At 37.3% G+C, this 14123-nt stretch overlaps 1 protein-coding gene and 1 long non-coding RNA gene across 3 annotated transcripts; both read right to left on the bottom strand.

Annotated features, from left to right (window-relative positions):
* Window positions 1-562: 562 nt before the first annotated feature.
* On the bottom strand, window positions 563-2249 carry LOC146325171 (uncharacterized). Its single transcript, XR_014770646.1, has 4 exons — window positions 2147-2249; window positions 2024-2050; window positions 1761-1783; window positions 563-899 (listed from the first exon to the last, which is right to left on the bottom strand). It is a non-coding gene; the product is annotated as an uncharacterized LOC146325171 (long non-coding RNA).
* A 1052-nt stretch (window positions 2250-3301) lies between these two features.
* pa2g4b (proliferation-associated 2G4, b) lies at window positions 3302-13462 on the bottom strand. Of its 2 annotated transcripts, none has more exons than XM_084721027.1 (13): window positions 13229-13462; window positions 9873-10001; window positions 9680-9785; window positions 9166-9235; window positions 8912-9004; window positions 6753-6816; window positions 6569-6647; window positions 6399-6480; window positions 6181-6314; window positions 5969-6063; window positions 4661-4788; window positions 4412-4465; window positions 3302-4308 (listed from the first exon to the last, which is right to left on the bottom strand). In XM_084721027.1, exons 1-13 carry the CDS (start codon window positions 13314-13316, stop codon window positions 4249-4251), a joined length of 1182 nt encoding a protein of 393 aa, XP_084577153.1. In that variant the 5' UTR covers window positions 13317-13462; the 3' UTR covers window positions 3302-4248. The 2 variants fall into 2 exon arrangements, with proteins under 2 accessions (XP_084577153.1, XP_084577154.1); XM_084721028.1 differs by having other exon boundaries at window positions 6399-6477.
* Window positions 13463-14123: the final 661 nt, after the last annotated feature.

Below are 14123 nucleotides of genomic sequence, written 5' to 3'. Positions count from 1 at the left end.
GAAGAGGATCCTGTCATTTTTAAATGTCTTCCATTAGAAAAGAACTTAAAAGTTAGGTTGTTTGAACAGCTGAAGAGCATCTGGAAGACACATATGCCTCTACCTGAAAAAGGTTTTTAACTACACAAAGGCTGGCAAAAAATTTAAGGCTGGATAATTAAAAATAAGGATTTTTAATTATCCAGCCTTAAATTTTGCTTGCAGCACAGCAAAACCAGAAAGTGTTTAGTGACCTTTTCAGTACCAGCACTGTGTGCAAGTTAAGGAAAATACTATTGTGTGGCTGAGTTTCTGCCATGTATTAAGAGATATATCAAGACTCTTTTTATACTAGTATGCACGCTGAACAATTGTGAAATATCTGTTTGCAATATTTGACTGATACTGCAATACTAGAGGGGAGGCTAATTTTCAAATCATCCTCTAGACCAGGAAATCTAATTTTCCCAACAACAGTATTAAAGTTTAAAATTTTGGTATTATGACAACTCACACACATTGTAAGACTTGTCCTTTGAAAGCTCATTCCTTGTTTAAAAAAAACAAAAAACACATTGCAAGGTATTTTTAAACCAAAACCTTTAATCAGAGTATAAACAAAAAGAAGTGACAAAAGTTGAGGAATTAAGAACAAAGAGTCCAGAATGTCCCAGAGGAAAAGCCTGTCATCCAGCAGGTCTTGAATCAGCTCTCCAGCATCAATCAGCTGCTGCAGCTCCGCTGCGTCAGCTCAGGTTGAGATGGGGGGCCACTGGCCTCAGACTTGACACCGAGGGGAGGTCCTGGGTCTCCAGCTGAGCTCACCGGTCTGGTTGTTGGCAACATGTGCTGTCACAGCCAAGGCGGAGAGGACAGTTTACTTGGACCTCTGCCTCATCTTTCTCCTTTTACGCTTCAGCCTGGAAAAATGATCATTACAAGAGCCAGTCAGACTGAGCACTGTATAACTGAACTTATCAGCAACAGAAATTACTGGCTAAGAATTAAAATGGAAAATATCACAGCATTTGACATACCAAATTCTAATACATAAAGATAAGTATGTAAGGTATGTATGTAATCACTATGGGTAAATATATTTAATCATGTAAAGAAAAAAAACCCTCACTAACTTGTCTTAAGAACAAATTATACTTATACTCTATTAGCTAAAACACATCAGCAAATACAAAATATTGTCAGTACTGACACAGTTTGTGATGTTTTGACAATGACAAGATGTTTTTATTGTGTATTCAAGTACCTCTGCAACCATAGGAGTTTTCTGATTTGCTCAGAGTCTCAAATTATCAACCATGTGTAAAACAATGCCTGTGTAGTGTGTAAAGAAATCTAACAGACTACTGTTAAATTAACTGCTGGAATGTGAAGATACCTTTTACATGTATTATTATGTACTAAAATTTACTTTGTTTCTCTACACATTTTTCATATATTGTAATCCTGGCCTTGCAGCTTTGAATCCATTCATATTTTGTGGAATTGGAGGAAAAAAAACAAAAAAAAAACATACATATATACCTACTTTCTCTTAACATCAGCCATTTCCTCTCACTCATACATATCACTTTTGTATTTTAACATCTTCTATTGTGATTTGTATCTTATATTATATAGTGTTGATCAAATGTGTATTCAGTGAGGTTTTATTCTTAACCAGATATATGTTCCAAACATTACACTGTATTTGTACAGTGACAAATTTATCATGTAATTGTATTTTACTGACTTGTTAAGTTAACAACATGCAGCAATCTTACCTGCGCATGCGCTTCTTTCTCCACTGTGAAAGACAAAGATAACGTTACATTACTTTCTCGTTGACTTCATGCATTTCAAAAGACAAATATACTCAAGTAAATTGAGATACATTGCAAAACACGAGGATTTATAGATGAATGCTAATAAACCTCCCGTGCTAGCCCGTTAACATGCTCAAGCGTGCTTGCTAGCTAGCTAGCTAGCAGGTGTTAGCGCCGCTTTAACCTATGATTATTTGATCATACAGACATAAAACACAAACCTTAGCCCTCATGTTGACAAGTGAAGGCTGTAAAAAGAAGGAAAAATATAAAAGATTAGCTCGATTGATTTGAAACGTAGATGATTAAACTGGATTCTGACCACCAGCTAAGAACTCACGTACCGACTGCTAAGGAATCGTCTCCACGAAGAACGTCATCGTTCGGCGACGTCAAGTTTATATGGTTTGTTACGTCACTTTGATGGAGCCGTAGTGAAACATGGGAAATGCAGTTTTCAAGTATATTACAAATCCATTCAATGTAATTAGCCAAAAACAGTACAGAAAAAACACTATTAATTTTTTAAAAAATCGTTCGTATTATCTTTCAGATGTCACACTCACAAAAGTAAAATTTATAAGCAAAAACCTTGATTTGAACTCTACAAATCTCAAAGCTTCAAAGACTCTTTACATATGTATTTGTATAACATATATTACTATAGGTAAACAGTGTAATTGTCCGAACTGTTGAATCTCTATTTGATCTTTTTTTTTTTTTTAATTTCATCTTTCATTATATAATCTATTTACCCCTAGCAATATCTGTATTGCTGTTTGTGATTTTTTAAAAAGGGAAATGCAGTTTCTTAGAGGATTAAGCATGTAAAGAAAATTGTTGGTAATGTTATTACTGTAGCTTTTATGTTGCAGGTTCTTTAACAAACTGATAACATTCAAGTCAAATGGAATTTTACCACATAAAATATATACTGTATATATGAGCTTGGTAATACTGTATTACTTGATAAATATTGCTTTTGCATCCAGGGCCCTTGCTACCATTAACACTTGTTCCCATTATTTTTACATGTATGGTGATGCATGCACGTATGGTTTCCATTTTGAAGTTGATAAAGCATGATCAGAAACATTTAAGTGAAACAAGTTAATGCAACTTCATAAAAGTAATGTTAGTCATTACACAATCAGCTTTAAAGAGATGTCAAATTATGTTTTATGCCTAAACTTTTTGATTTCATTTTACACCAAAGACTATATTGGTTGATTTTTTTAAGGATTAGATAGAGGGCCACAATGTCAGTATTTCTAAAATCCAGGCTACAGCCCTTTTTGTAATAAGCAAATGTTTGTTTGACCTGTTGGTGGCTGGTTTTCTTTCACACATCTGATTTGGCTTTTGATTAATGTAATACAATGAGAATGAAATACCTTGAATTAGACAGGCAATTCATTAATGTTCAAAATCATGAGAAAACACTTTCTCTCATCAGGACAATCAGCCGAATACACACAGTCCAAAATCACAACAACACATTTGATGTCAGGTGGCTTTTTAATGTTTCCAAAAATAGTCTCTGAAACTGGGATTTGTTTTACAAAAGCATCCATATATCTAACAGGTATGGACTTCTTATGTAAACACAGACTGTCAGACTGAATGCTGAACCCTTGGCAGGAGTTAGGCCATCCACAACTGAGAAAAAGAAAGTTTGTACTAGTTAAATTACTCAACCAGTAGGTCTTACATTGTCAGTTTTAGAAATCGTTAGCCGAGTAACCTACAGCAGATGCCTAGAAGTATACACAATGTACTAGCAGACGGACCTAAGCCAGAGCAGTATAAATGCAGTAATTATGCTGAATTCAACAGTAATGATGACTAATGTCATGCTTATAACTTGTGTGAATGTCATGTGACATCAGGGTTCAAAAGACAGGCGATTCACATTTCTGCCCACAACAAGTTAACACTCATTTCAAAAAGGCATGGCTATAGGTTTATGACCTCAAGGAAGTTCTCTAAATGCCACACAATTACACTGACGTAGTATTTGTGCATTCATCATCCTTGGCCGCTCTGTCAAACTCATTTTATTTTCCATATATCTTTCACTACAGCTATTGTGGAGAAAGGGACGAAGGCTCAAGGTCAGTCGAATGGTTAAATGTTCCAGTGAGTGTATGCCCTTGCACAAAATATCCTCTTATGTCGCAGAACCAAGTCCACTAAGAGAGAAAAGAAGAAGGCTGTCTCAAGGACAGCGAGATTTACTGGGGACGTACGTGTGCGTCTGTGTGTGTGTTTGTTTATGTGTGTTTTAGGTGGAGTGACAGAATTTAGGAGCAGCATCAATCCCAGACTGACATCAGTTAGATTCAGAGGTATTCGCGGCGGCTATGCCCGCAAGTGCCTCAGACAGCTGGGACAGAAGGAGTCGTGACGTCTGTTCTTTGGGTCATCAGATGTCTGACAGAGAAATCTATTCTGCAGCTTCCGTCTCCATCACCTGTCCTGTTGCGCTCTCCACAGTCTTTGAGGCCTTTAAAAAAAAAAAGGAGATTCAAATGAGAACGTTTTGAGAATGAACACGTGGCACCGTTACTCTTGTTTATTTCATTAAACACAGTTTTCACTGAGCTCACCTTCTTTTTCTTCCTCTTCTGAGTCTTACGGCTGGCTGAGCTCTGCAGCAAAGCCTTTATGTCAGGGAAAAAAAAAAAAAAAACGACAAAAATGACTTTTAACCTCATGAGCTGCAGCACACAATACATCAACACATAATGGCTTTGAGAATGCCAAGTCAGCTAGAAGCACACTATAGCGGTCCCATTCGTTTAGTGTTTTATTCTCTGGTAGAGGACGGAATATCCCATCCATCAAACATGTTTTACCTTCAGCTCTGGGTCCTCCACTTCATGCTCAGACTTGTAGAGTTCTGGCTCATAGAGGCTGTTTGTGATTCGCAGAGGTCCATTAGCCATGAGCAGCACGGTGAACTTGAACTGGGCAACAAATTCACCTGGAAAAAGATGAGGTGAAAGTTGCATTAAACAGTCCCACATGTACTTGGTGTATAATTTGGCTTTCAAATATTTCAGTTAACAGGGTTGAAACAGACATAGACATTACAGTGTTGTTAACTAATTAAAAAGTATGGTCAAAACTAATTTATTAGGATTCCCATTAGAGTCTTCTACAACAACAAGCATTAGTTGTTTTTTTAACATTTACAAGTTTTAAAAAAAATTTTCCCCAAAAAATCTACTTGCCCAAAGTCAGTTTTTACTTGCCCCTATTAGCATTCATCAACCAACAAAGAAAGTTATTTGTCATGTTTAATCTAGGGCTTCTCTATAAAATGTCAGAAAGCAGTGAAAAAAAAAAATGTCCATCCCAGTTTCTGAAAGTCCAAGCTGATGCCTTTAAATGCCTCGTTTTGTCAGTCCAAAGCCCAAAGATAATCACTTCAATATGATGTATGATATTCCTGTTTTTACATTAACCCCTTGTGTGGACTCCCCTTCTTGTTGCATTCTTTGAGCTGGTTTGAAACAACAGAACTTAACTTTTTATTTTTTTTAAATTAAGTAAGCTATGAGTAATGTGCACTTGGGATGCATCTGACCAGCCAACGCTGTGTGGTTCTGAATGACATTGCAGTAACTCTCTGAAAATTAAAAAGGAACAAGCAGGCTGTGATTTTTGAAACAGTCTCATTGTCAGTCTGAACACGGTCTTACTTGACAATAAAAAAAAAAAAATTAATCTCCGTTTTGAGGACATCCCTAAAGTTGATTACATTATTTTCCACAGGACAGGAAGGACATGGGCTTGACTATGTGATAAATAAATAAAAAAATTCCATTCACAGGACAAAATAAATGTGGGATGGACCTAGAGTTCCAACAATTATTTGATCTACAGAAAATTAATTAGCAACTATTTTGATAATCGATTACCATTTTGTCATTAACATTTGCAGTTTCCAGACTAAAGATGGCTTGTAGGTGATAAAGAAAGTTTTAAAATGTATTCTAAAATCAATAGGTAACCAGTGCAATGATGCTAAATTTGGAGTGACATGACAGAACCGTCCAGATTTAGTTAGTTAACTAAGACCAGTGAATGATTGTTGTTATACATATGAAGAATTTTCAGTCACCAAAACCCTTAATTACATTCGTCATTGTTCCACTCACCTTCTTTCTCATGCAGCACATTGAACGGCTGCACCAGCTCATGTTTGGCACACTCCACCACAGCCAGCCTGGCCCTGCCTTCATCTTCAAAAGCTCTGAGGAGACAAAGATAGAAGAAAAGAAAAATGAGGGAGTGAAACCTGGGAGATGATGACGGATGACCACCAGATGAAAAAAGAAGAAATATTTGATGTGAAGTAAAATGATGCTACCTCAGAGTGAAAGGCATCGTGTCGAAGCGTCTCTCCATCTCACTGAAGAATGACCGAGAGGTCTTCATCTTTAAGCCGTACACCTTGTTGGGGTCTCGTTTGTAAACGGTGGTCCTAAGACCTCCATCCTTTGCCTGAATTGTAAATCAAAACACATATTATAAATCTCTTGTCTTTTATGGAATTGTCAAAATTACACAGTAAAATCAAAATCATACCTTTCCCTCTCCAGTGCTGATAAGTACATCCACTGCATACACTTCATGCACCTCAAACTCAGCCTTCTCATGGTCCTTTCTACTAATACAAATATACAACAGCATAAAATCATCCACTGGTTAAACATTCATCAGCTCAGTGACAAGAAGCACTCGCTGAGTGAACTCACTTTTGCTGGTCCGTTGGGTTTTGGATGATGGTTTTCTCCCCATCAATCACATGTTGTTTGAGCTGATGGGACAGCATGCCTGGACACAGTGGAGGAATAAACTGAGTCAAGCGTCAAATTACATTCAGTAAATGTACATGCTGGAAATCACAGAGCTTGAAGGAGCCAAATCACAAACACTCACCCTCAATAGGGGAGCACTTGAATGACTTTGCAATCTTGTTCCAGGCTTCTGTGACCTGTGTGTTCTGACACAAGAGACATAATGATGTTTATTTGATGGGGTGTGAACAGAGATGCCACTGGTCAAATCAGTGGTGACGGTGGGAGACCTTTACCTCAGGGTTAACATAAATTTAAGACTTCTTAAGGCCTCCATTTAATTAATTTAATGGAAATTTTAATACATGCATAGTGAATACATATATTGTCATTTCAGGCAAAAGTACACCATTTGGTTGATTTATAGAACAAATGGCCAAATATATTTATTGGTGTGAAAATATACTCTGAATGATATTATATGCCCTGAATGATAATCACTACAAGTGTCCTATAGCCAGAGTCTGAAATTAAACTACAGTAGGGGTGAAAATCTCTTTGTACCTTATGATTTGATTCTGATTCAGAGGATGGACAATGGGATGATAAAATGATTACCAATACATCTTGACGCATCAAAATTTTAAGATTTAAGCCATAAGGCGCTGGTTGGATTGTATCCATCTGCAGTTGCTCATGCTTAACCATATTCACCAAAACTCTTAAACCTTCTAAAGCCTAGTTTAGAAGTAAACATGATGCACATGTTAGATTTAAGGGAGGAAACCTTTCTGTCCAATTTGATTCTTGAATGAATTAATAGAAAAGGCATCACATTTCAGTCTCTTGCTTCAGTTCCACTGAAAACCAATATGAAACATAATTGGCAATTAACCAGCCTGCAGCCTTTTTAATTTAAAAAGTTAACTGTATTAATTAATAGATACATCAATTTGTAAGCACCATAGTCTCCTGACTGTATGAGAATAACAAAGTGAGGGGGAGGCGGAGCGCTCTACTGTGTGTTATTATTAATGTTGTGTCTTCAGCAGTGGAGACCAGCCTCTCTGCTGCATCATTAGCTCTGGTGAAAGCATCGCTGTGCAGGATGCAGAGCAGGCAGGAGTTTTTGAGGTGAAGCAGACTGAGCAGAGAGTGATTTTCTTCACCACAGCGTTCCATGCTGCAGTTTGTGTTGGCCAGCCGCTCTCATTTGTTACAGCTGATCGCTGCTTTGCTCCATTAGCGTCTAAACGTTAGCCTCTGTGTTCTGGGAGGGCTTTAAAAAGTACTCACAATACACTTCACTTTCGTCTCGTAAACAGAATTATTTGGACAATAAAATCAAAATATGATTGCTTGATTGATTATACAGGATAATTCTGGCTGTTCAGGTCTGTTAACAATTGATTTTATGAAAATCTGCAATTAAATTCCCGACAATTAGTAAAAATGTTAATTATCATGACACTGTTTGAAATGTTTGAAAAACTCATGACAAATACTGTCCAACATCAATCAAAGTTAAAAATTTCCTCTATCAGAGGACATAAATTTTCCGTCATTCCTTATATTTATATTCTGAATCATCAGTTCAAGCTGACAGGTGCAATGACATGAATGAGACCTGCTCTAGAATACTGGATATAAATGGCTAAATGGAGGCACTGGAGAAATGGTTACTGAGCATCAGTACTCAATACCCTTTTAAGGTATCAAACGAAATAACGCAGTACCAGGTAGTATCAACACTTCTCCAGTCAAACAATAGATGCATTCCATCCTTCAGAATCTAGAAAATTTGATTTTTGATTTAATACAAAGGGTGATTAGCCCACTACCACAGCAGCTGCGACCAAATGCATTAAAAAGGTGACAGATTATTTTAGGAAAGCTTCCATTCATGATAGGTATCAAACAAAATACTCAGTGGGTATCTGTATCACTTTAAGGGTACTGGTATCTTATTTTTTTTAATGATACCCAGCCCTAGACGGAAGCTACAGTGCTCTCCAAGGGACAAATGTTGTGAACACGAATAGCAAAAACCTTAAAAGACTGTAAAAGGACAACAGAGACATTCGAATTCAACTGTTGTTGATTTACCCCCAAATTTAATGTACAGGCATTTTGCACTGGAGTTAATTTTAGATCACGTTTACAGATTTGAATAAATACGTCTGTAGCAAACCAGATACCAAACAGAATTTAACACTATTTGATACTTTTTCCATGGCATTTTATTAATAATTTTGAATTGAATACATTTTAAGAGTTAGTGACCCATGGCCCCCCCGATACCTGGTTTCCTGGCTTAACAAGACGCAGAGCAGCCTCAGCACAGAGGTGAGCTGCTTTGATAACATCAGCCTTCCTCCCTGTCAGAGGGTTTTCCTGAAGTGACACAGAAGGAAAGTTTAAGAGGTAAAATAAAGTATTGAGTAGCTGTCAACTGTGTACCTACAGATAAAATGACATTACACATGATGGCTTTTGTAAATAAGTCAATGAGTGCTACAGAGCAGGTGTAATTCATTCCAACAACGATGACGTACCTTGGTCACTCCAACAACGAAGCTGTGAGCCACGTTTGAGATGAAGCCATCAACATGCACACCGAGATCACTGCGAACAGACAGAGCAGGAAAAAAAATGAGGCGAAGAAAGTACAAACTGCAAATAAAATAGAGACTATAGCTCATCTTGTACCAGTGTTTAGTTTCCTGACTAATAATTTTTGGCAGATTTTTTGTCAATAACACTTTTTCACAGATGAAAACAGGATGATAACTAAACAAGAACTAATTTCTGATGATAGAAACTATGACAAAATCTATTGATACTTTCCATCGATGACTAAAAATCCAATGTGACTCATGGTGTTTATTCTACTACAACCTTATGATATTTAGTTGACTAAAACTGGACTAAGACTAAAACAATTTAGATGACAAATGTATGATGAAAACTAACTGGCAATTTAGTCCAAACATTATGACCAAAACTAAGTTGAAATTTGTTGCCAAAATTAACACTGTACGTAAGGCAGGTGTAAATTCAGCATCTTACATTTTGACAAGGTCCCCATCCTTCAGTATGACGTCAGGGTCACTCTTCAGAGGGGAGTGATGGCATACACAGTTGTTAACTGACACACAAGTAGGAAAAGCGATACCTGCAGAAGAAACGACGAGGGTAAATGAGGGGCTGCTGAGTCACTGAGACACTGACGGTGACTCATGAAATGCAACCAAAGACTTACCCTTCTTCATGTCTTTTTCCTTCTTGAAGATTTTCCCAGTTTCTGCCATGATGAAGGCATCTCCCTTTTCACACAGGCTGAGCACGGAGACTCCAGCCATAGCTGCCCCAACTATTGTCTTCAGAGCCTCTGCAGGACGAGAGACACACAGGGACATGATTTGGATGTGGTTCAACTGATGTGTCAGTAAAAGAGTTGATCATTTAACCTGCATTAACCATTTTTTTCATTATTGGTTAGTGTGTTGATTATTTTCTGGGTCACGTGATTGAGAGTTTGTTCTAGAGCTGCTCAGTTAACTATAATATTATTGAAATTGCAATATGACCAAGTGCAATATCTAAATCACAGAACCAAATCACAAATTTTTGAAGAAGGAAAAATGTGTGAGAAAACAGCATTAGATTGAAGTACTGTACTGCTGCAGAGATGCCATGGCCCACAAATCTTGTTCTTCATATGTAAGAAAACATGTTTTTTCTGGTACAGACCCCAAGAAATATCACATCACCATAGGGTCTTTTAAGTAAAAATGAAAACTGAAATGCAAATATGATCATTCTCACTAATTATATCACAAATGCACTTTCAGTCTGAATAATCGTAATATGATTTTTTTTACTATATCATGCAGCCCTAGTTTGTTCTATAAAATGTCAGAAAAGAGAAATGCCCAAGATGACATCCTTGTTTTCTCCAAAATCCATCTATTTATTTTCTGTACACTGACCAGATTATTCTTCTGATCATTTCAGCACTATTAGATCTATAGTTTGTACTTTTTCTGATTAAATGAAGAGGTGCCAGACTTCCACCACTGTGAATGGATAGTTTGGTAAACATTAACATGAAGAATAAGTCTTGCTTACTGTTCAAAGCTTAATTAATGGATTGCGAGTGTTGACAGCACTGGACAACTCATTTGACTTTGACTAAGCTGATGTTACGTTAACTCAAAGATAAACATCTGCCAGATTGTCTGACAGCTGTATATCAGCTCGAAACAGCAGAACGCTGAGAGTAAATTAGATGTCTTAAGATAAGTCGGTCAGCTGTGATGTGCTAAAACACAAAATCACAAGGACACAGAGGGTCACTGATGTGAAGCATCTGCAGTTAGCAGTTATCACACCCTCGCAGGAGGAAAGGATGGACTGGGAATAAAAAATGACCAGTCACTGGAAATTAATACTGTACCACGTGAACTTTTTGAAAGATCAGAATAACTGGATAATTGGATACTCTGCGGCAGACTTTGATTAGGAACTTGATGAATGAATTCCCTCACACTTTTATTTTGTGTTTAATGGTTTTACAATATGTATTTACATGTCTTATGCGGCAAGAGGGTCAGCTGTTCAATAGGGGTGGGGCGGCATCAATACAGCATAGTATCACAATATTTTGCATATCAAGTATGATTTATTATATATATTATTCATACTGCAAATGCAAATTAAATGTACTACATTAATAAAAAAATCTTTATTTTTCAGTCCACAAGATAGTGCTGAGTTTTTTTTCCCTGGTGAAGTCAGCAGAGGTCACATTCACCAGGATTTGTTGGTTTTTATGACAGTGTTGGTCAGTCTGTCAGCATGACATGATAATCCCATTTTGCTAAAACATGAAAAGACTAAAATGAGAACAGACCGAAAACCTCTCATTAGATAAAACAGACAAGTTGTCCTTTGGGGACATAATTTGCAGTTGAAAAGGGTGATAAATTACAATATCTAATGCTCGTTATCAGGCTTCAGGCTATCAGGCAGAGGCTTCATGACGAGCTGGTCATCTGAATCAGGAGTGTTTGAGCAGGGAAACATCTAAAACATGCAGGGCAGTGAGTTCTGAGGACCAGGATAGGGGAAGCACTTACATTATTCTACTGGTCATTGGACATTGATACTGAACCATATCTATTCAAACGTAATGTGACAACAGCTAGACTGGATGATAGATTATGGCCAAACATAAAGACTGAGACTGAACTGGGCAAATGACAAGTTGAGCACTGTTGAAAAAGTGTATCCGTGCTTAGTAGAGCTGCTATGATTAATCGGTCGTACAGTACAAGCCAACTTATTATGATCAATCTGTTTCAGTCATTGTCAAGCAAACATGTCAGACATATGCTGGTTTCAGCTACTTAAATATAACAATTTTGTGTTTTTCTTTGCCATTCATGAGAGCAAATGAAAAGTTTTGGGGTTTTATCATGTAGTGATTTAAAAAAAAAAACATATTGCAATTGCAATATAATCCATTATTAGTGGCAATGATAATTTTTGCATCCTAATTTTCATTTTCACTGAATATGACTAGAAAACCATGATGACTGGACTGAAAATTTGTAAACCAGGACATTATGTCACACTACAGTACTTTACTATAATGCTGTCTTGTCAAGAATTTTTCCTTAGCAAAAGATTGCATCCTCTGTGATTTGGATATTGCACTTGGCCATATTGATAATATCTGAAATGATTGTGCAGTCCTAGGTACAGCTCTAGTAGTTAGCAAGCCTATTCTGGGTTAATTAAAGTTATAAATGACAAATCTGTTTAAAATGCAAAAATTCAAATATACTGAGAGTGCAGGTGCAAAAATAGAGCTGCTTTAGGTTTATTAGGTTTAAATTAAATGTATGCATTTTACATGAAAACACACCAAAAATTTTATCACACTAAATAAGCTGTGTGCATGAGGCCTTGAAATTTTATATGTGCCTTCTCAACCACAACAAGTGTGTAATAAATCCGATTCATTATGGTGACTTTGCATTGTGCTTTTTTTGTGATTTAACATAGAGAACCTTGCGTGTTAACAAGCTTCAGCTTGCACTCTGATAATGAGTTTAAATGGCACTACTTAAACCAACCAACCTTCAGCCAAGTCCATTACATAACAATGGTATTTATGTTGATTTAAATTAGCTGTGGGTGTACATCTAAACACTGACTATTCAGTATTTGGAACAACCCTCTCTATCCACATAGTTTTGTACTTGTCATTGTTGTCTGTTAGCAGTTACAGCTAGCTTACGCTTGCTAGTGTGGTAGCCCAGCCACATAGCTAGCTTACCAGGCTAATGTGACAGCAACGTGCCGTTTAACAAATACAGGCTGCTGCAGAGAAAAGCTCTGCCTGAACATAATACAGCCTTCATGTTTCCTTCATATTAAACAAAGCCCTGCTCTCTAATATGATCTACATGTTGGCAGTGTTGCGGCACATGGCACAGCTGCTGCCTACTGGGCACAGGACTAGCTGACACAGCTAGCTAACGTTAGACGGATCCTCATACTTATGGACTCTTCAGTCTAAACGGCACGTTAACGCTGCTTTTCACTTACGATTCGCAATCTCGGCTCCCATCTTGTACTTGGTGACCACCAAGTCATCGGCGATGGTCTGCTCCTGCGTCTCGTCATCTCCAGACATGTTGGCAGTGTGTCCGCGAACTCAGAGTAACTTTTTCCCCGGTGGCGGGTGTCAGTCAGTCAGTCACAGGATGGACCACGCTGCTCTCTGCACCGGCCCGCCCGACTCCGGCTGGCTGCAGCTACGATCACCAGATCCCGCCTGCTGCCGAAGACACGCACCGCAGGCAAGATAGTTCACCGCGAAGGGTGGCGCAATCAGTCGAACACCCGAAAAAGGCAGGGGAGATATTTTAATCATCATCATATCAGGCATTTAAAATTAGACCATGAGCGATTAGTCATAGGCAGCATGTTAGTCTGCGAATACTACTGCTGGTTTAGGCAGTCTGTCTGGGGCTCGGCAATAAATCGATGTTATATTGATATCAAGATATGAGACGAGAAATGGTCTTAGATTTTGGATATTGTTATATCATGATGGCATAAATGTTGTCTTGTAATGGTTTTAAAGGCTTTATTACAGTAGAGTGTTGTAATTTTCCGAACTTACCAAACTGTTCTAGCTTATTCTTTATCTTTTACGTTTAGTCATTATATTTACAATATTGATAAATATTTACCAAAAATCCAAAAAAAAAAAAAAAAAGGTTTTACGTTAATAGTGAAAGTACCAGTAGCCATCCCTATAATATTGTTGTATTAAGATAATGAAAACGGAGTGAGTGATAAACAGAATGCAGATAAAATAATAAAATAAATAAAATATAGTAGAATTTGAATATAAAATATTAAAGGGGATAGTATGTGGATACAAAGTGCGACAATTTCAAATGCAACAGCCATGTGGCATGGTTAGTTGGCTTGT

Source organism: Lutjanus erythropterus, chromosome 6 (genome assembly GCF_056507025.1).
Source record: "Lutjanus erythropterus isolate fLutEry1 chromosome 6, fLutEry1.hap2, whole genome shotgun sequence".
Taxonomy (NCBI): domain Eukaryota; kingdom Metazoa; phylum Chordata; class Actinopteri; order Lutjaniformes; family Lutjanidae; genus Lutjanus; species Lutjanus erythropterus.
Note: the sequence above shows the minus strand (reverse complement) of the source record. Positions and strands in the feature narration are given on the sequence as shown.